Source organism: Pectinophora gossypiella, chromosome 1 (assembly GCF_024362695.1).
Source record: "Pectinophora gossypiella chromosome 1, ilPecGoss1.1, whole genome shotgun sequence".
Lineage (NCBI taxonomy): Eukaryota > Metazoa > Arthropoda > Insecta > Lepidoptera > Gelechiidae > Pectinophora > Pectinophora gossypiella.
This window is the reverse complement of record NC_065404.1, coordinates 10,690,083-10,711,304: the sequence shown is the minus strand read 5'-3', so window position 1 is coordinate 10,711,304 and position 21,222 is coordinate 10,690,083. Positions and strand designations below refer to the sequence as shown.

At 34.5% G+C, this 21,222-nt stretch overlaps 4 protein-coding genes across 11 annotated transcripts; 2 read left to right on the top strand and 2 right to left on the bottom strand.

Moving 5' to 3' along the window:
- Window positions 1–815: 815 nt before the first annotated feature.
- LOC126382347 (dnaJ homolog subfamily A member 2-like) lies at window positions 816–2,700 on the top strand. Its single transcript, XM_050032159.1, has 2 exons — window positions 816–974; window positions 1,144–2,700. The coding sequence occupies exons 1-2, from the start codon at window positions 843–845 to the stop codon at window positions 2,293–2,295; spliced, it is 1,284 nt and encodes a 427-aa protein (XP_049888116.1). The 5' UTR covers window positions 816–842; the 3' UTR covers window positions 2,296–2,700.
- On the bottom strand, window positions 2,453–16,917 carry LOC126382377 (transcription termination factor, mitochondrial). 7 transcript variants are annotated; one of them, XM_050032231.1, is made up of 8 exons: window positions 16,707–16,916; window positions 6,576–7,325; window positions 4,690–4,890; window positions 4,325–4,421; window positions 4,095–4,248; window positions 3,506–3,656; window positions 3,145–3,367; window positions 2,453–2,903 (listed from the first exon to the last, which is right to left on the bottom strand). In XM_050032231.1, the coding sequence occupies exons 3-8, from the start codon at window positions 4,831–4,833 to the stop codon at window positions 2,890–2,892; spliced, it is 783 nt and encodes a 260-aa protein (XP_049888188.1). In that variant the 5' UTR covers window positions 4,834–4,890; window positions 6,576–7,325; window positions 16,707–16,916; the 3' UTR covers window positions 2,453–2,889. The 7 variants fall into 7 exon arrangements, with proteins under 7 accessions (XP_049888188.1, XP_049888197.1, XP_049888214.1 ...); XM_050032240.1 differs by having other exon boundaries at window positions 6,576–7,247; XM_050032257.1 differs by lacking the exon at window positions 16,707–16,916 and adding an exon at window positions 7,765–8,987 and having other exon boundaries at window positions 6,576–6,661.
- On the bottom strand, window positions 9,031–16,100 carry LOC126382355 (uncharacterized). Of its 2 annotated transcripts, none has more exons than XM_050032179.1 (4): window positions 15,360–16,100; window positions 12,319–12,339; window positions 12,168–12,243; window positions 9,031–10,347 (listed from the first exon to the last, which is right to left on the bottom strand). In XM_050032179.1, the coding sequence occupies exon 4, from the start codon at window positions 10,329–10,331 to the stop codon at window positions 9,066–9,068; it is 1,266 nt and encodes a 421-aa protein (XP_049888136.1). In that variant the 5' UTR covers window positions 10,332–10,347; window positions 12,168–12,243; window positions 12,319–12,339; window positions 15,360–16,100; the 3' UTR covers window positions 9,031–9,065. The 2 variants fall into 2 exon arrangements, with proteins under 2 accessions (XP_049888136.1, XP_049888127.1); XM_050032170.1 differs by lacking the exon at window positions 15,360–16,100 and adding an exon at window positions 13,741–13,866 and having other exon boundaries at window positions 12,319–13,311.
- Window positions 16,918–18,217: 1,300 nt separating the features above from the next.
- On the top strand, window positions 18,218–21,157 carry LOC126382336 (U2 small nuclear ribonucleoprotein auxiliary factor 35 kDa subunit-related protein 2). The gene is made up of 8 exons (XM_050032143.1): window positions 18,218–18,510; window positions 18,620–18,693; window positions 18,831–19,051; window positions 19,487–19,750; window positions 19,861–20,031; window positions 20,310–20,475; window positions 20,583–20,697; window positions 20,806–21,157. Exons 1-8 carry the CDS (start codon window positions 18,503–18,505, stop codon window positions 21,137–21,139), a joined length of 1,353 nt encoding a protein of 450 aa, XP_049888100.1. The 5' UTR covers window positions 18,218–18,502; the 3' UTR covers window positions 21,140–21,157.
- Window positions 21,158–21,222: the final 65 nt, after the last annotated feature.

The following is a 21,222-nucleotide window of genomic DNA, read 5'->3' as shown; positions in this document are numbered from 1 at the left end:
TCAAGATGAGCCGAGATGAGACGCACTTAAGATGACGTTTGAGATCGATCTATTAATACGGGCCTAAGAACCACTGCGTTTTCTTCTTATACCTCTTTGTTATACCTACTTGGTCCTTGTTTTCGCACCATTATCAACTTACCATAGACAAGTTAGTTTTTATTAATAGGTTTACCTATTGTTTTAACACTTCTGCATTACTCAATAATAATACCTGTCAGGTAATATAATTTCAAATTAAAATATTATTAGTGCCATCTTCATTGCACCTAGTAGTATCCCTTTCTATTTTCGAAATAAGATGCCATTACGATCCATAGGGCCCGGACACATAATCAATCTTTCGTCAATCATAGCTTACGATTCAGTTTTTTCAACATTCGGATTTTATGTATTTTTTTTCTGAGGTACACATTCGCATTAGTAACACGTTATATATAAAAAAAAATCACTCGAATTTCGCGAATGCGAATATTTGTTACATGTATGTTACATGTCACTTACATATTTTAATGGCTACAGTAAAATAATAAGATTGATTTTTCGTTAAATGATAGTCAGCGTGTGATTGTGGTTTGTTCTCAAGATTTTATCAATCACTAAATGTAACAATCACAGTGCAGTAATAATAAGATGGATTTTTCAAAACTCCGTCGGCGCATGATTGTGGTCGGTTGTCAAACTTTTATCGTGTAGTAGAGTAGTATGACTCATACCAATAACAAACTGTTTTTTTTTGAGCGTGTGATTGACAAAAGATTGATGGATGTAATAGGGCCCACAGAGGTTTTGCTTGGCTGATGAAACAAAGAGTGAGGTTATAAAATGTAGAGACATTGTCTATGACCGGGCTTCTTTCTTCTAAAATTCAGTTCAGTCCCTTTTCCCCTGTCGTCTGCGAAAAAATGGCTGATAATAAGTTATACGAAATTTTGGGGGTTACTAGAAATGCGAGTGATTCCGAAATAAAAAGGGTAAGCAATTAAGTAAATTTATTGTGTAATTAACTGGGTTGGTTTATCCTTGGAAAACCATGCAGTCATGTCATCTAGTACCTACTACTACTAGCACGGGCGGAAGAGGCAAAAGGTCTCGATGTCCATTGTTCCTTCGCATAAAAAATATATCAAATTATGTTTTCAGAGCTACCACAAATTGGCAAAAGAATTTCATCCAGATAAAAACCCAGCGGCAGGTGACAAGTTCAAGGAAATTAGCTACGCTTACGAAGTATTGTCAGACCCTAAAAAAAGACAAACGTATGATAAGTATGGATTGAAAGGCTTACAAGAAGGAGGCCAGGGCGCTGGCTTTCGCCCTGATGATTTTTTCGGCCATATTTTCGGAGACATATTCGGGAGACAAATGGGTGGCGGCAGCGGAGGAAGACGGCGTGCTGTTGGAGAGGATACTATACACCCATTAAAAGTGTCCTTGGAAGACATGTATATGGGCAAAACAGCAAAGTTGCAACTAAGCAAAAATGTGATTTGTGCAGCCTGCAAGGGTATAGGTGGGAAACCAGGAGCTGTTGTATCTTGTAAGGATTGCCATGGACAAGGTATGAAGGTATCCTATCAACAGGTTGGACCAAACATGACTCAACAATTCCAGACTCTCTGTCCGACTTGCCAAGGACTGGGTGAAACTATTAATGACAAGGATAAGTGTCCGAAATGTAAAGGTAAAAAAGTTACTAACGAGATTAAAATATTGGAAGTACATGTGGAAAAAGGTATGAGAGAGCACCAAAAAATTTTCTTCAGGGGAGAGGGAGACCAGCAACCTGACACTCAACCTGGTGATGTTATCATTGTACTACAGCAAAAGCAGCATGAAGTTTTTCAAAGAACTGGTGATGATTTATTGATGAAGCATGAGATCACTTTGACCGAGGCACTCTGTGGCTTTGAGTTTGTTGTGAAGCATTTGGACAGCCGTGATTTGCTCATTAGACACAATCCAGGTGAAGTGATCAAGCCTGGTGATCTCAAGGGTATTCAAGGAGAGGGCATGCCTACATACAAAAACCCATTTGAGAAGGGTAATTTGTACATAAAATTTGATGTTGTTTTCCCTGAGAATAACTTTGCCTCTGAAGAACAAATGAAACAAATAGAAAGTATATTACCTCCTCGCCCTGCTTTTGTTATGCCTACTGGTGAAGATGTGGAGGAAGTTAATTTAATGGAGTATACTGCTAGTGAGCGAGGACAAGGTAGAGAAGAAGCTTATGCTAGTGATGATGACGAACATATGCATGCTGGACCAGGAGTACAGTGTGCCCATCAGTAGTTCAATTTTCCATTTGTATGGAATGCTACTCAAACCTCACATAATATTATTATGTATTTTTATCATAGGTAGTTTAATATAAATAAAAATATCACAGCAAGAATGTTACAGAATGCTAGAATCATTCAACAACAGTAATGATGCTTTTGCACCAATGTCAAAAAATAATAACTGACTTCAAATAACTTTGTCTGAGACTATGTTTATTTACCATGTGTAAGGTCACAATCAAATTATTATTGTAATTTGCATTAGGAAGTTTTAAGTCTCATTTTATGTGCAAACATTCTTTCATTTTTGTGAATAGTTAAGCATGAATAGTTAAATTGCTAGTGAGTTTTTGTTTCATAATTCATTCCAGGTACATCTTGTATGGCTGAGGCAAAATAATCATTTTATTTTTAATCACTTCGTTTCATTTCGATTTTACTTAATTCCTAATTATTTTTATAAAATCCCTTTCACAAGAAAGTTGGATACCTGGTTTTGGGTGTGAAGAATGTACTTTGTAAAATGAAACTTTTTTTTAATCCTTATCAGTTGTATTTCAATTTCTTACATATTTACAATTTGAAGTGTTCTCATTGTTATGTATTATGTATTATCACCTGAAAATAAAATAATAATTAAAAGAAATTCTTTTCATCATACAATATAGGCTTTATAGAAAACAAACTGGTAATACTATTTACATCTAAATCCCCCACTTGAAGATTGACCAGTCCATTTCTATGGCCCTACTCAATCAAATGAACATGAAAGATGTTTGGGATGGGAAACTTAGTTTGACAGAAGCCACTGCTGCTGCTACATGTTTCAACCATGTTAAATAATTTGATTCATACTTACTTTCACTAGTATTTGCTGCTGATTCTATGGAGTCAACATATTTCTGAAAATCTTTCCTGCTTTTGCATAATGCATTTAGATTTATCTCAGTAAGGCCTAACTTTCTTAATATATCTAATCTTTGTTCTACAGTCTTCTGTGAAGATGTTAATACTCTTGGTTTATTTGCAATGTCATTCACATCAAATCCTTGATTTATTAGGAAATCTAAGAATGATTTTACCTGAAAATAAAAGCAAATTTTACATGCAACACAAAAAAAATATCTAAGTGGCTATTCTTGTCCCACTTAAATGTTATGTTACATAGCTGAAAAGAACACATGCATTAGTGTGTAAGTGTGCTGTTAGTTATTACATACTTTGGTAACCCTTATAGTCTGAAGAGCTGGTATTTTATGGCACTTCTCTGTTATAGCTTCAGGTGGGACGTTAAGTCTATTGGCCAGATATATCAGTGTAGACTTTGTATCACCTAAGATATCCTTTGTCTCCTTTGATATACTGATGTACCTTAAAAAAAAGTAGTAGGTACTTTTTAGGAAATAAACCACAAGTAGTCCTTGATCTTTATAGCTTAAAAACTTACAAGCCCTAACCACATCATTCCAAAGCTGCAATGGGTACAGTAATTCTCTATTAATATTTATCAGCAGTAATTAGTAAATAAGTTAGCTAAATCTATGCAGAAGTGGCCCTAGCAATATATTTAGGCGGTGCAAGACCTTATAGTGGACCTCATAGGCCCAAAAAAATACAAATTTTTTCGACAAGTTACATCCACCAGGTATGTGTTTCAATGTGGCTGCAATCTAACCCGATGAAGTTAGTCTGCAGCCAGGATGAACCAGTCTCGGCTGATTTTGGTGCCCCCCCAACCCCTAATTCGGCACCCGGTTCGGTGGTACGCCCTGCACCTCACTGGGGCCGCCACTGAATTTAAGTTACTACCTATTCAGAATATCTTCTGAACATCTAACCATCCAAGGATACAATGTTTCAATCCCCATATCTTTAACTTTCTGTAGTCTTTGACGTATGGTAACATGGTTGTATTTCAGCACCCATAGATCTCTTATTATTCGGTCACCAGGCACACCCATTTCTGTAACAAAGTGAACATTTACTATACAAGTAATTTAGTGTCACAAAATATATCTTAGAAATGACATAATTCCTACCTAATAAAACATTCAAAGAACTTGCCAACCAATCAAAAGACAAGCTATAAATAAAAGTTCTTTGGGCCATGCGTTCACTTAATTCTGCAGGGGAACACTGTAATAAAAAAACAACCTATTAAAACCAAAACTTATATTTTTATTTACGATGATGATAATTTTTTCTATATGATCTTTATTATAGGTTAGGTACTATATAAGAAAGTTAAGGAGTATAATATACTAATTACTCATTATGATATCTGTAAACCTTAAAATGTTGAAAGGAAATTATCTGTCAAAGGACAAGTGGGGTATGGGTGGTGTTTGCTAGTAATTATAAAGCAGTAAGATTAAAAAACCATATGAAATATATTTAAACCTACCTTTATTCGATGTGCAATATAATATAATCTGTTTTTGCAATAATTGTTCTTATGATCATTTTTTGTAGTTTTATAAATGTGTAATAATGTTCGTATAGGTAATTTAGTAAATGGTAAAGCATGATTAGAAGATTCAAAATTCATTCCCGAAATCAATCTTGATTTAGATTCTTCAATGCCTGTAAATAATAAACGTAATGCCTGCAAACAAAGAATGTAGATTTCATTTATCTAAAGTAATTCAAAACTAGTGTCTAACCATCATCACTTTTATTCGCAATTCGTGATGCATGTTGATTTCTGTGCCTTGTATTTAAGGTTCTCGCATGTAGAATAACCATTTTTGGCTGATTTTTGTTACAAGTTCGAATATAAGTAGCGGCAGTTACTGTTCTAAATAGTGTAAAGTCAGCTATGGGTCTTAATAACAATGATTTTAATAACATTTCGTTGGTGCTAAAATCCAAGAATTTACTAAACCACAAAACACAAAGTGGAACTTATTATTATTATAATAAATATTTATTATATTAAGACGATTAATGAAATCTATTTTGAACTTGAAGTAAACTAGTGCCTCCGTTGCCAATCAATAGTCGACTATCGATAGTTTTCATAGCTAACAATAACAATACTACCCATTGTTTTGGACTATCGATAGCTTGAAATCTATTGATTATACTATAAATAGTATTGCATAATATTAAGCGTTGATCATATTGATAGTATTGCACTTCGTTGCACTTTGTCAGATTTCGTTTCGAGGTATTGATGCTATCGATAAAATGCTCTTTTTAAGATGGCAACTATTCATAATTCGGAACTACGTAGTAAGAAATAATAGTAAGTAGAGCTACCGATCAACAGTTAAAAAAATATCTATAAAATCCGTTAGTAATCAGCTACATTTTTCAAAGCATTTTACGTATTACCCCCTTTTCAATATTAAGTTTGTCCAGGGAGTAGAACAGCATCCGTACATCTATTATTGGCCGACTTTTGTGATAAAAATATAAAAAAACGAGGGCCCGATTCCTGCAGACACCTAATTTTATTTTAGGTGATACCAGTTATTTTCTTATCCGTCAAAAAGGAAAGGGACAGATAGTCCGCAGGCGAATAAATTAGGTATCTCGTTGTATGCAACCCGTTTGGCGTGTGCTATGAAATTAATTTTATCGCAAAATTTATGCCTATTGATTATCCGTCTCTTTGCTTTTCGGCGGATAAGAACGTGACAAATATAACTTAAAATAAACTTAGATTAAAACTGTATGCGACGGGGGCTATTTTTCATAATTCTAGCGATAGTTATTAGCTAGGTATTGGAAGTTTTGAGACTGTCGATAGTTCTTGCGCTCGAGAATAGTGAGCACCAAAGCAACGAAACTATCGATAGATCGATACGGCAACACTATTTCATACATCATTTCTTTTTTTAACTTGTTTTTTTTTTGTTTTGGTTTTCCCCCGAAGGGTAAGGCAAAGGGAACTATGCCCATACAGCCATGTCTGACGTATTTTTTTTCTTGATGATTAATGAAATGATGACAGGTGATGATGATGAAACCTAAGCCCCCACCCTCGGAGTAGACTCCTACTCCGAACCCCAAACGAATTAACTCAAAAGTCCGCATAAACTTTTGAGTTATGAAGCGGCTTCCCGGCACGAAGCGAAAATAGGCAGATACACTTTGTTTATTGAATACTCCAATATAATAACACTCGCGAATGTCTTCCGACTAACTTAATGCGATCATTAACCACAAAACACCACTTCGTATTAAATATTTAGATTACTCAATGAAGAAAGCAACTGTCCCTGTCGCTACGCCAGAACATAGCGATATTGATCGAATTAAAAAATATATCAAATTATAACTGACCTATAGTTTCCACTGAGATTAGTATTCTGAGACTATATCTGCTTCACATTGATACTTGGTCGGAGACACGTCCACCGATTCACCTCCTGTAGGGTTAAATAGAATGCCCGATGACACCGACACTCTCGGTGACTCGGGCACAAAAAAGGCTTCAAGCCTTTCAAAGCCCATCAATGTTGTCAACATATTTAATATCATACTACAATTATAATACATAATTATAAGGACTACCATTATGTCATGACACATTGAGATATATATGATTATACCTAGATATATAACATTATATAATAAGTTTAATATAAGATAGTAAATATAATATAATGTCAAGCCTATTAGTTTAGGGAATGTGATCACATTTGGCTAATTGGACCTAAGAGTATTAGTTTAAACTTTAGCAGTTATAACGAAACTGTATATTGAGACATAAACAAAGGATTCTAGCCAGTTTAGAAATTATCATTTATGCATAACATGCTCACCAGGGCAGATGCTTTATATCTCTTACTTATTGGCTTACCTACACACATGGGCAGGCCTTAGCATATCTGCTCACCAGGGCAGACGCTCTGTTCTCATATTAGTCGGCTCAACCTTACACACCTGGGCAGGCGCCTTAGCATATCTACTCACCAGGGGTAGACGCTCTGTTCTCATATTAGTCGGCTCAACCTTACACACTTGGGCAGGCGCCTTAGCATATCTACTCACCAGGGGTAGACGCTCTGTTCTCATATTAGTCGGCTCAACCTTACACACTTGGGCAGGCGCCTTAGCATATCTACTCACCAGGGGTAGACGCTCTGTTCTCATATAAATCGGCTCAACCTTACACACTTGGGCAGGCGCCTTAGCATATCTACTCACCAGGGGTAGACGCTCTGTATCTCATTAATGTGAACCAAAGTTGGAGTGTCGATTCCCTGACTCTCGGTATGATGTTCTCAACGCGGTATGTATTTAGTAAACTTTGGATTACTTTTGAAATAGCTAGATAAATAAGAGTATTATATAAACAGTACATTCATAGTGAGATACTTAGTCTAGATACTTAGCTTCAATGGATGAAATCCTTTGAAAACCACCACACAATTTCAGAACACTTTTCTTACAACCATTAAGTTAACATAGTGATTTATATTCTCCTTTTACTAAGTGGGTATTCAAAAGCTGACAAGTTATAACTCACCATAGACAAATCTTGGGAACAACGCTGGCGGGAATATTTCTGCTTGATGTTGCCATTAGTAATATTGACACTATGTACACTTCGCGACCAACGTCGCGACACACCCAACGGCAAGGCGATTAATTTAGTAGGGTTTAAAGATTACACATCCACTTCATGATCCTTTCCAGGGCTCTAGTGGCAGCATCATGTCTTTAACTAGGGCTAGTTACCTCGATGAAAGTCTCAGTCTCTATCAAAGAACTATCACTTAAATGTCCAGGCTCAGCGATGACCTCATGTGACTATGGAGTACCAATTTCCAATAATGGTGAACCACACAAATTTTCTATTTCAGTATGATATAATGTGCCTCCAGTGTAGTCTGATGTCACAAGTCGGAGTGCCTCAGGTTAAAGTAAACTGATCCCTTTCGGCAGATGAATCTTAAATGAATAGCTCGCACTGCAAAGCAAGGTAACAAATCCGTCGTTTATGTCATGTTTAGCTTGCGCAGAATTCATAGCCCAAACCGGTAAATGTAAATGGTGCTCAATAATACACTTTCTCTGGTGGCAGTGCCGGTGTTGGTGAAAGAGTATCCTTTGCACGTGACACTTCCCTTGAGGAGTCCAGTAATTTTGACGAATATTCATGAACGATACGGATAATACTCGAATAATACTTGTTTCACCAGTGACTGCAAGTTCTCTGCCCACCCCATCAGGGATTGTGGGCGTAAGATTATGTATGTACGTATTATACACGGTGTGGTTGACTTCGACGTGACAGTTTCCTCGTGTATGGCCATAATCAGATTATTGATAAAATATGGGATAGCGTTTCATATGCCCAGTTCACTTTAGACACCGTCTTCTTTTGGATTTTAGGAGTCGGTTCCTTCGCAAGACCGTCCCGCGCTAGAAGAGAAAAGTTGAATTCGGAGTATCTAATAAGAATATCAGTTCTGTTAACCATTTGTCTGTCTTGGTGTTCGCTAGCCGGTTATTATTTTGAAGTGTCAGTTCGAGTTTATATTCGTCTAATGCCCAAGTAAGTTCTAAAATATTATAATTTTTATCTTTAAGTAGTTGCATCAGGTATATTCTATCTGAAATCTTCTAAATTACTTCCTATTCTCCTAAGTTTTTAAACATATCCATGAAAGTGTTTTTGCTTCTCTATACATCTTTAAGGCTTCTTCAATTATTTTATTTCAATAACGAGGTTGAATACTATGCTGAAATATCTGCAGTATGTTTTAACAAAATTAAGGTATTAAAAATTTTAGGATATTGTTTTCAAGGTCATGAAACCCGAAATCAGTAGTCTCTTTTGGGACACAAGGCTCTATCGTGGCAGCCGACTTGTCCACAATATTGACACTTCCGCTGTTTCCTACATGTTCTGAGGCTATGTCCACTCCTTAGGCACCCATAACACCGATTTCCTAATTTCTCTTTCCGTTGTGCAATTGTTTTAAATTTAGTGCATTGATCATTGTAGTGATTTTCGTTACAAAATATACACATGAATTTTGTTCTTTTCTCTTCATAAATATGAACGGGACTACGATTTCTCTTCTGCAGATTTCTCGAGTCTCTCTCAAATCTGAAATTACCGTGGTCTTCTTTAAAAGGTAAGCTTCTCTCATTTACAGGTTCGTTACTTACGTGAAGTGTTTCAACCGTATATGCTACATGTTTATCTTTGTTACTCTCCCTAGTAATGCGACAAGCATCCTCCTTGGCAGATATTATGTTCTCCAGTTCCTTTCTAATGTCGCTAATAGAATCAGCATTAGTTTTTGACCTTAACTCGTATATAATGTTTTCCGGAAATTTCTCCATAATCATGAAGCGAAGATGATTGTGGTTAATGTTTTCTCCTAGAGAAGATAAAACTCTTAGGTGTTGTTCAACCTCATTCAAAACCTTCCTACAGTCTTCATTGTTATTCTCGGCGCCTTTAATCTTATATAATGCTGCATAATGTGAATCTATAAGTAAGTTATGTTTACCATATCTTTCTTTCAACGCCGTTACAGCTATCTGGTAATTTTTATTTGTGGTTTCCAGACCATCAAGTGCCTTCTGCGCTTCGCCATTCAAAGATGCCTTTAAATATAACAGCTTATCGACGTCCGACAGATTTCTTGAATGTATGTTAGAGTTAAATTGGTCCCAAAATTGATGCCAATTTAATATATTGCCATCAAACTCCGCTAGACATAACTTTGGTAATTTCCCAGAGACAAACGTCGTGCTTTTCGCCCTTGTAGACATATTAGCTTTCTTATTGTTTAATTTTATTCTTAACTCAGCTAAATTTTCTTCTGCGCCAAGTTGAATAATGCTCATACTTGAAATATCATCAGCCGCAGGCTCCTGAGCTATTCTAAAATAATTATTCAATTCATCGCAGAATCTCTTTATGACGGTTTCTAATTTCTGAACAATGATTTCAACTTCTTGTGTTGACATAGACTCCAGAAGAGAGACTGAGACCAATATGTTGTTGGCTTGCTTATTTATTTTCTCTATTTCGCCACATATTATTTTTAGTCTTCTTAACATCACCTCCTCCATGGTGTTTTGTTTAAATCTGGAATTGATAATGTAATCTGCTCAAAAAAACCCTTATTCATTTCATATTCTCATTATTAGATACAATTTAAACCTAAATTGAAATTTCTGACATACACATAAATTTCAAATTGATAGGTATCCTGTTTCTATGGTACATACACCTCAACCCACCCGCTCGGAGTCACGGGCGTGATGCTATATGGAAGTATTGCAATTAAGTAACTCTAAGATTGCCTCAAATACCTACTGACAACTTGTATTCATTTACCACTGAGATTTAAAAACAGAAGGAAATATTAATTTATCACCGGCTGCCCGATATTATCAAATTTAATAAGTAGTTTATACATGAGCAGGGAAATTTTCAATATACCTACCTAACAACATTTTCCAAGTCGGTTTATATGGACTTCAACTGTATAATGTGTATGTACCTATATGACATGTATCATGTTCTATACATAGTATTATTATTCATTATTCTATGCCCTAACATAGTATGTACATAAACACACACACACACACACATATAGCAATTACCCTCGATCTTACCTATTAATATATTTTTCTTTATTGTTAACTTTGATACTACAATCTTAAAACTTTAAACATGATTATCTGAATATGTATAGCAATATTCATTGTCAGCCTCATCACTTCTGACCTTTGTATGCAACTTCAAATGGTAGCTTGTGTCCTTAGCTCAGTTTACAAACAAGAGATACCAGCTGACTCGTAATTACTTGTACATGTGAACTAATAGGTATTGTCACATATTTAAATCCCTTTCAGTAAATAAAGATATCATAATTATCAATGCAAGCCATCGTTCAACCACTTGTAACTTCATCCATCTCACCAAGATCATGTAAGTGAGTTTACTTATATAATTTTATAGTGCTCAATTTATAGATTTGGCTAGGGCACAGATTATTTACCATTGTAGATATATATTTAGTTAGACTAGAGTAGGTAGTTTATTTAATTAGATATGGACCTGAGAAACTTTAATAAGAAATTTCATTTGCTAAGGTATTACATAGTGATTATATACCTATACCTTGTTAATTATAATTGCAATTCCATATATTCCCAAGCTGTACTTACTGTCCATAATATCATATACTTATGTAATCAATTATCCCACACACTCAAGAGGCTGCACGGAAGAGACTGTCACTCAGCAATGAGGCCTTCTCTTATACTCATAGGTAATTTGTTAATGTAATTATTTATCAATCTAATACTTTTAATTTCCTTAATAAGTTTATTTTCAGTTCGGATCATCTTAGAACACTTATTGAAAATGTAGGTGTCTATCTAGATACATTTATAGTACCTACACAAAAATGAAGGTCAACATGCAACAAACAGAAGTAGCGCAATAAGGAGGTTCATGTCCTAGGACTATGTCAAATAGATTATGAACAAGCAAAATATCTAAGACGGTAAGTAGTATTGGTGAAAAGGGAAAAGTTAATTGTATTTATTATCTACGTATCTACCATACACTAGTACGACACTAGTAATACCTGTCCGTTGGTAGGTACCTATGTCGGTAGTTACTCTAGGTACAAATGGCTTCTATTTTGTGGTTGTTCACAATAAGTATTACAAACTTATACTGCCACTTGAACACAATCCTGTAGCGGCGAATGAAAATTTCAGAATGTGGTAGCCATAAATTACTACACATATGCCTACAACATTATAGTTTAAGTTAACCATATTCAGTTCGCGGTAAAATGTAAAGTTTTGTAACATTTTGTAGTTAGATAAGCCGGTGTCTATATTACTTACAAAGTATGAAAATCTTAATTAGATCTAAACTTTTACCTGTAAGTGAAGTCGTTGCTGCACAACTGGAAGGAAACTACTCTGGTCTCACTTACTAAATGCAGAATCTATTCACCTAAGAAACAAATCATTCTGTTATTTTATCATCTACACGCAATATTAAATTTTATTTCTATTTCCACCCGCTTACCTCATTAGATTCCAACTTAACCTCGTAAGCCCTGGGGTCCTCTGAGAAGGACCAAATAATTGTAGTCATAAAGGCCGAAGGTTTTGAAATAGTTTGTTCTAATAATCAACGAAGGTACTTTTAAAAGTACCAAAACTTTGCCTGTCAATTTAATTCAAACCTTTGCGCCGATTGAGAAAAAAAGTATTTTGTCTATGAACTAGTTCATTCAATTTCGTGAATAGGTGGCTTTAATAAAAAAGAAATATGTATCACTTGTCGTAATTTGTCATTTTATTGGTAAAGATGGCGCGCACACGGCGACGAGTTAAAAAAAAATCAAGTTAACCCTTTATAGGTCAGAGAATTTTTTTTGAAGAATTTGATTTTTTTGTGTCGGCATGGGTTATGGGGTCCCTAAGGATTGGAAATAGTCCGATATTTTTAAATTTATTTATTTAGATTAGGCTGTAGGGGGAGGTTACGTATGTAGCCATGCCCGTTTAGGGAAAAAAATTGGTGGTTTCATATGTAACCATGACCGTTTAGGGAATAATTTTTATAATAAAACTTGGAAGTGATCAAAATAGTATAACTTTAATATTAATCAAAAAGGCATACTAGGTATTCAAAATAAAAACAAAAAACATAAAACTCTTCAAAATACCTTCAGTAACTTTATTTTTTTATAATCATAAAAATTCAACAGTCTAAACTCTTAGGAGTCACAATGTTTAGGAACAATCCTATAAATGTACTAAAGACTTTCAAAATCTAATATTACACGTTGATAAATAAAAGTGTTAATCAAAAGTTTAACTCTTAGAAATCACAATGGAATAAACACAATAAAATACTATTTCAACATTTGACAACAGTCTCAAATTAGCAGTCTAAATCCCCACTGATATGCATGATAGTATCCACATCATCATCAGTTGGTAGAACAGCACAATCTGCCATGACTCCTCTTCCAACATTTCCAGGTGGTCTTACAGAACCTGGTATACGCATCTAAAACAAGCGAAAAAACCACAATATAAAAAAATATTTAAATTTCACTTATTGCACAAACCTCACTGGCCTCCATACCTTTACTTAGGCATCAAATATCATCTTTGTCCATAAAAATCTAAATAAAGTAAGTGTTTAATTTTAAAAAGTGATTATTTAATTTTGCAAAAGTTGACAGTAATAACACTAATTACTTAAATAAAAAAAATGAAAATCGAATTTCTGCACTTGTTCAAATTCTAACCTAAATATCGTTTCTAGCTACTTCTGAAATTAAAATTGTTTTTTTACTTCACAGACACAAGTCTGGACTAAGATTTATATAGGAAATTGAAGCTAGATAATTGTAGTATTTACTGATTAACATAAAAACTAGTAAAAAATGCATTTTACCAAAAAGAATTGTAATTAATTACGAGAAACACTCACCTGTCCGGTGTCGTAAACGCTTATGAGACGGTAGATACAAATGTAACCACCTTTTTTTCGCACTGTAGTATGGACACGTGGCCAACTTCACTTTGGTGGTTTCTTTTGTTGCTTGCGCTCGTTTAGGGACTATAGTCCGTTCAAGAATGATCTTCATAAAAGGTAAACAAATATGGCTGCCGATATTTTTTATCTGTGTCAAACTGCATACTAGTGAAGTGCTGAATTGATTTTAGCTCAAGTTATTTTATCAAAATGAACTGACTCTCTTGGGTTGTTTGAATATTTTATATGATAATATTAAAATATATATTGTACGTTTCTTTGTGGTTACACTAACTCACTTTGTAAGTCATTTTTTCTGCGCATTTCGGCTTATTAAGTACAGTACACTCACTTAAGTTATTCACGGAACTGACTCGTTTTCCTGACCTGAATGAAATGTCTCATCACTAATCATCAAATTGTCAGCTAGCCACAGATTAACAAATCAACTTTTTTGTGTGAAGTTTTGTTTGATTTTTGTTTTTACATGAAAAAATGTGTTTTTAATAATTATTTTACGTTAATTTCACATTGAGCTAAGAAATCATACATCTATTGAGTGCTACGGATGTTATTAGAAGAATACGTTGCGTAGTTTAGGTGAAATTCGAACATTCTTTGTGGTAACAGGTTTGTTTACCTTTTATGAAGATCATTTTTGAACGGACTATACTCATTTTAATCATAAGGTCGACTATCAATAGAAGCTTATAAGAAATGTAGGCCTTAAGGTAAACCTTGTGAGGTGGTTACAACCGTCATACTGATTTTGCTTATGCCCTATAAAGGGTTAATAATCGAATTTCGTAGTTTTTCATACACATTATTTTCAGAAATCGCAGGTAAGATAATAATCAACAACATGACATAGTTATTTTATCAATTTTGTATCGATATCGTTAGCAATATGAAAGCAAACTTTTTTAGTCCTTTGCAAGGGACTTTAGGTGTCATGTCCGGATATTTTTCAAAAAGTTTTTTAAATTGTTATATGTGATTAAATCATACCGATATAGACTGACTTGCTTACTGACTTCTCATGACTTCTTATGATTAAAAAAAACTACCGTCTTCATTTTATTTCCTTTTTCCTTCTAATGATGATCTAAACTGACACCATGAATTATTTTTTTTCCTAATAATATAAACCTAATGTACTTCCAGAGGGACTAATCACAAACTACATCATAAAAACTAAAACTCGTTACTTATTTTATATTTAAACATGCATGTATATACACATATTTATGACGTACAAATAGGTATGTATGTTAATGAAAAAATACATAACCCTTTATAATAATAATATTTTTCAAATTTTACTAAAAGTAGTGACTCAAACCGGGAGTCCTTCTGGAAGAACTAAAAAAAAACGTATTTTTTTCAAAAATGTCTTCTATTCATCCTTACATAGGTCTCCACTTAATTTGAACCCGATCGGATAACTCTAACACTTTAAAATTTGTACTTGAAGTGCTCGGCCTTTACGACTACAAAAATTTGGTCCTTTTCAAGGTACCACCGTCGTTTATTACTTCGAAATCGTAATTATGCTTCGGCGTTACGAGGTTAACTCATATAATTCTGTAACACTGGTTCTTAGATGTGGTAAATAGTACAAATTAACCCGTTACTTTGAGTTTTGCACAGACTTTGCGAAATTTTCAAACACTTCGATTCAAGTTTACAAAGAAATAAAACCAAAATGGACGACCCCCACGACTCGCTTCTTAAATATATTTACGAGTGATTGAGAAAAAATATTCGTCAGAAAATAAACATCATTATTAAGCATAAAAAACGACATTTAAATTTTAAAGTTATAATTAAATTACGATAGAGATAATCTCTTAATTTAGAGCAATGAAAAAACAAATGAGTATCAAATAGTGGAACTATTTCGTCTATTTCCGCCATATCGGTCACGTGATCTCGTAGATACTTCCGCATATCCCCACATTCTTATTTTAAATAACCCTCTTCAAGATTCTTTTGAAATTATAGTAAATGTATTTTTTTTTTATTATTGGGTAAATTAAAACGCAGCATACTCTTTACTATTTCATGTTGTGATTGTAAATGTAAAATAAATGATCTTACTTGATTACGTTTAAAACAGTACTGTTAACGCCATCTGTTGGCTTTACTATGTAACGGTATTGTACGTGTCTCCGCCAATGTTGAATATGAAATAGGTGTTACATACTATTAAATATTATCTCAATTGCAAAATTATGGATTGTCAAATCCCAGCATCTCCACCATGTCGCTACGCCAGAACATAGCGATATTGATCGAATTAAAAAATATATCAAATTATAACTGACCTATAGTTTCCACTGAGATTAGTATTCTGAGACTATATCTGCTTCACATTGATACTTGGTCGGAGACACGTCCACCGATTCACCTCCTGTAGGGTTAAATAGAATGCCCGATGACACCGACACTCTCGGTGACTCGGGCACAAAAAAGGCTTCAAGCCTTTCAAAGCCCATCAATGTTGTCAACATATTTAATATCATACTACAATTATAATACATAATTATAAGGACTACCATTATGTCATGACACATTGAGATATATATGATTATACCTAGATATATAACATTATATAATAAGTTTAATATAAGATAGTAAATATAATATAATGTCAAGCCTATTAGTTTAGGGAATGTGATCACATTTGGCTAATTGGACCTAAGAGTATTAGTTTAAACTTTAGCAGTTATAACGAAACTGTATATTGAGACATAAACAAAGGATTCTAGCCAGTTTAGAAATTATCATTTATGCATAACATGCTCACCAGGGCAGATGCTTTATATCTCTTACTTATTGGCTTACCTACACACATGGGCAGGCCTTAGCATATCTGCTCACCAGGGCAGACGCTCTGTTCTCATATTAGTCGGCTCAACCTTACACACCTGGGCAGGCGCCTTAGCATATCTACTCACCAGGGGTAGACGCTCTGTTCTCATATTAGTCGGCTCAACCTTACACACTTGGGCAGGCGCCTTAGCATATCTACTCACCAGGGGTAGACGCTCTGTTCTCATATTAGTCGGCTCAACCTTACACACTTGGGCAGGCGCCTTAGCATATCTACTCACCAGGGGTAGACGCTCTGTTCTCATATAAATCGGCTCAACCTTACACACTTGGGCAGGCGCCTTAGCATATCTACTCACCAGGGGTAGACGCTCTGTATCTCATTAATGTGAACCAAAGTTGGAGTGTCGATTCCCTGACTCTCGGTATGATGTTCTCAACGCGGTATGTATTTAGTAAACTTTGGATTACTTTTGAAATAGCTAGATAAATAAGAGTATTATATAAACAGTACATTCATAGTGAGATACTTAGTCTAGATACTTAGCTTCAATGGATGAAATCCTTTGAAAACCACCACACAATTTCAGAACACTTTTCTTACAACCATTAAGTTAACATAGTGATTTATATTCTCCTTTTACTAAGTGGGTATTCAAAAGCTGACAAGTTATAACTCACCATAGACAAATCTTGGGAACAACGCTGGCGGGAATATTTTTTTTTTTTTTTGTTTTGGTTTTCCCCGAAGGGTAAGGCAAAGGGAACTATGCCCATACAGCCATGTCTGACGTATTTTTTTCTTGATGATTAATGAAATGATGAAAGGTGATGATGATGAAACCTAAGCCCCCACCCACGGAGTAGACTCCTACTCCGAACCCCAAACGAATTAACTCAAAAGTCCGCATAAACTTTTGAGTTATGAAGCGGCTTCCTGACACGAAGCGAAAATAGGCAGATACACTTTGTTTATTGAATACTCCAATATAATAACACTCGCGAATGTCTTCCGACTAACTTAATGCGATCATTAACCACAAAACACCACTTCGTATTAATTATTTAGATTATTCAATGAAGAAAGCAACTGTCCCGTTCCCGTCTCCCGCCAAAAAGCCGCTGGCGGGAATATTTCTGCTTGATGTTGCCATTAGTAATATTGACACTATGTACACTTCGCGACCAACGTCGCGACAGTCCCGTTCCCGTTTCCCGCCGAAAAGCCTTTTTTTTAACTTGTTTATATTATATTTATGGAGATGACATTACGTTTTCTTTTGGCTATTAATACATAAGATGACAAAGGACTAAGCACGCTGAGCCTTGTTTTAGAAGCAACATCTTAGGTTGTTTTTCGCAGAACTATAATAAAAATAATATCTTTATTTGTACTATTGAAGCCTTAAACACTGATTCTTTTATTCGATCCTAAAGTCTGAGTCGTCCGATTGAATAAGAATCGGAGTAATGCGCAAAAGCGGCGCTTAGGAAGTGAGGATCTCGATTTCACCATGTATTTTGTAATAGCGAGCGCCGCCGCATCTTTCTTGTGTTCTTGGTTGATACTTGATTTGGCTGTATACGTTACATTCCCTTTACTTGCCTGTCCTGTCCTGTATTAGACAAGCAAAATAATGAATGACAATCAGCTGTTTTGCTTCGCTATTATGAGACGCTATGCTAGGTACCTACCTACTATGTTTTAAACTTTTAATTCGCTGGACGCTGGAATGCCGAATGGTCGGATGGAACTCGCGGTTAAATGTTGACTGAGTTTGTGTATATTTTATTTTCATTAAATTAAAGGTACATCCATGTTACGTTCGTATAGTGCCTTTCGTAGAACACAGTAGCAGCGTGGGGTATAAAAAAATTAAAAATGGGAAGGTTTGTTCCAACGTTATACTGTATTCTTTGTTTTTCCTAGCTTTATATCATAATTGAGATATAAACTGTGCTTACTGAATATTATGCAAATTGGGTGTTTTTCTAACAGGCATAAAGAATGGAGGAAAATAGCAAAAAGAGAACGAAGACGTAAAATTCGTACTCAAAAAGCCAAGATAAGAGGTATGTCTATTTAAATTTGTATTAAAATATTGTTATAATCTTACAAAAAATGAATCCTTAATTCATCAATGTATTTATAATAATTTACTTAAAATAGTTTCATTTATAAATCATTGTGTTTATTTTTATTATTATAGATGGTACTGTAGACTGCAATTCCAGTGAATATCAGGAATGGGTTAAAGAGCAGGAAATTTTAGAAATACTAGCTCTTGAGCAAATAAATAAAAAAAATATGGAGGAGAATGAAAAATGGGTAAATGCAGAGACAATTGCAATGCAACGGTGGTTAAGGTGGCAACAGAAAAAAGAAAGAAGGCGCTTACAGCGACTTGAAGAGGAGGCTAAACTTCAACTGGTAAAAGATTATGTATAAGTTTTTACAATAAAATACCAGATAATATTTGTCAGAGAATAAATTTAAAGCTCACGTGAAGCTTACTTTATGTAAAAAAGCTTATTATAAGATTAATGATTACCTAAATGATAAAAATGTCTAGTATTGAATGTGTTCCTCTAGTTATTAAAAAACTTATAATGTACTCTCATTGATTTAAAAGATGTGTTGCTGTTGCAGTTTCTTGTCATTTCTTCTCCTCAGCCATAACACCTTGCGAAATGACGTAAATTCAAAAATGTTACATTGACTTTCAACAAGTTTATCCATGATAATTACGTTGAATAAATGATTCTGATTTCTGATTACTACATTGAACATTTATTAAGTTATTCTATTTTAGAATTATGAAATTTACTTACTTTAATATTGCTAATTTGTACAATATTACTTTAGGAAAGAGAATTAGAAGAGGAGAGAAAAAGAAAAGAAAGAGAAAGATTAAAAGAGATTGAAGAAGAAAATAAGAAAAAGCAAGAGAATTTTATGAAACATTTAGAGCAGTTCTTATCTGGCGATTCTGAAGATGCACCGGTAGAACTGACTGTAATAAGGGAGACTAGACCTGACTGTGCTGTATGTCCATTCTTTGCTAAGACATCATGCTGCAGATTTGGAGATCAATGTTCAAGAAATCATAGATATCCTGGCATAAGCACAGTATGTATGAGAATTATTTGTGCTACCTTTATAGATTAAACCATTGATCAATCACATTGATAATTCATATTTCTTATATATCTTATATTTCATATTTCTTCATTTTACAGATACTGTTAGCTGCAAATTTTTTTACTCATTTTGGACTAGAAAATATGCATGAGTATGATACAGATATAATGTTAGAATATGAAGACAGTGATACATATAAACAATTCAAGGAATTCTTCTATGATGTTCTACCTGAGTTTGAAAAGTTTGGTAAAATTATACAGTTTAAGGTGAGTTGACCAGTGGATCATCCTCTACAACATTGTATCCTTTATTATAAATAAAAAATATAATTAAACATAATTAAATAAAACACTAATGTAAACCACTACTCATGAAAAATCCTTCAGATTATGATGATCACAACTTTCAGTTATTGCAATGGCATTATGAGTTGATGCTGTGCATTTATATGACTGAATACAGGTTTGTATCATATCATTATGATTAAATTGACACAATTATGTAGTTTGTAACATTTACAGTCTTGTTTGTCCTATCTTTCTAGGTTTGCAATAATTACGAGAAGCATCTTCGCGGCAATATGTTCATTGAATATGCTGAATTGCGATGTGCAGTGGCGGCATATAGGGCATTACACACTCGGTGGTATGGTGGCAAACAATTGTCACTTCAGTTTTGTTTCGTAGATTCATGGAGAAATGCTTTATGTGGTAAGATATTTTTTACCAAATCCCCGCGATAACCCGCGGTACGTTATTATTTATATACTAGTATTTAGATAGGATACATACAATTGTACAATTCAATTTAATTTCAGGTCTTCAATCAACAAAACGATGTCCCAAGGGCCGTGCTTGTAATTATTTGCATGTCTTTCGAAATCCAAATAATATGTTTAACACTTATTATACAGAATATCAGAACACAAACAGGTAATTAATCCGTACAGATTCTATACTGTGTATTAGGTGTATTAGGATATTAATAAATTCTGTACCTTAATTATATTACATAAACATAACTCACGTCACATTTTATAGATCTCGCAGAACTCCGACGCGATCTTGGCGTTGGTCTGAATCACCGGAATTAGAAATCCCGAGAAGAAGGCGATCAAAATCAAAAGAGAGAAGAAAAAGACGGTCCAAATCTAGAGAGCAAGGAAGGAGACGGTCAAAATCTAGAGAAAGAAGAAGGCGGTCAGAGTCAAAGGAAAAAGGAGAGAGACACTCAACACGAAGCCACTCGAGAGAGGTGGATAGGCAATTAGTAGGAGAAAAGCATAAAGCGGAAGAAATGTCTAAACGCAAAAAAACGTGTCGCCGCCGACGGAAAAGCTCTGAAAATAGAAGTCGAAGTTCACTCACTGAATAAAATCATATACTAAGACAATTTGTCTTGTTTTCTTTAATAGGTACCTACCTTCTTACTCAACAAACTAAGTAATAGTTACAGTA

Bases quoted from the DNA above. Each gene is read 5' to 3' on its own strand.
- LOC126382377 (XM_050032216.1), bottom strand. From the start codon at position 5,135: ATGTTATTAAAATCATTGTTATTAAGACCCATAGCTGACTTTACACTA. The intron at 4,869-4,948 runs GTTAGACACTAG...TATTATTTACAG, and splicing joins TGCGAATAAAAGTGATGATG to GCATTGAAGAATCTAAATCA. The intron at 3,657-4,094 runs GTAGTAACTTAA...CTTTTTTTTAAG, and splicing joins TCAGAAGATATTCTGAATAG to GTACATCAGTATATCAAAGG.
- LOC126382336 (XM_050032143.1), top strand. The intron at 18,694-18,830 runs GTATGTCTATTT...TTATTATTATAG, and splicing joins TCAAAAAGCCAAGATAAGAG to ATGGTACTGTAGACTGCAAT. The intron at 19,751-19,860 runs GTATGTATGAGA...TTCATTTTACAG, and splicing joins GATATCCTGGCATAAGCACA to ATACTGTTAGCTGCAAATTT.
- LOC126382347 (XM_050032159.1), top strand. From the start codon at position 843: ATGACCGGGCTTCTTTCTTCTAAAATTCAGTTCAGTCCCTTTTCCCCT. The intron at 975-1,143 runs GTAAGCAATTAA...TTATGTTTTCAG, and splicing joins GTGATTCCGAAATAAAAAGG to AGCTACCACAAATTGGCAAA.
- LOC126382355 (XM_050032179.1), bottom strand. From the start codon at position 10,331: ATGGAGGAGGTGATGTTAAGAAGACTAAAAATAATATGTGGCGAAATA.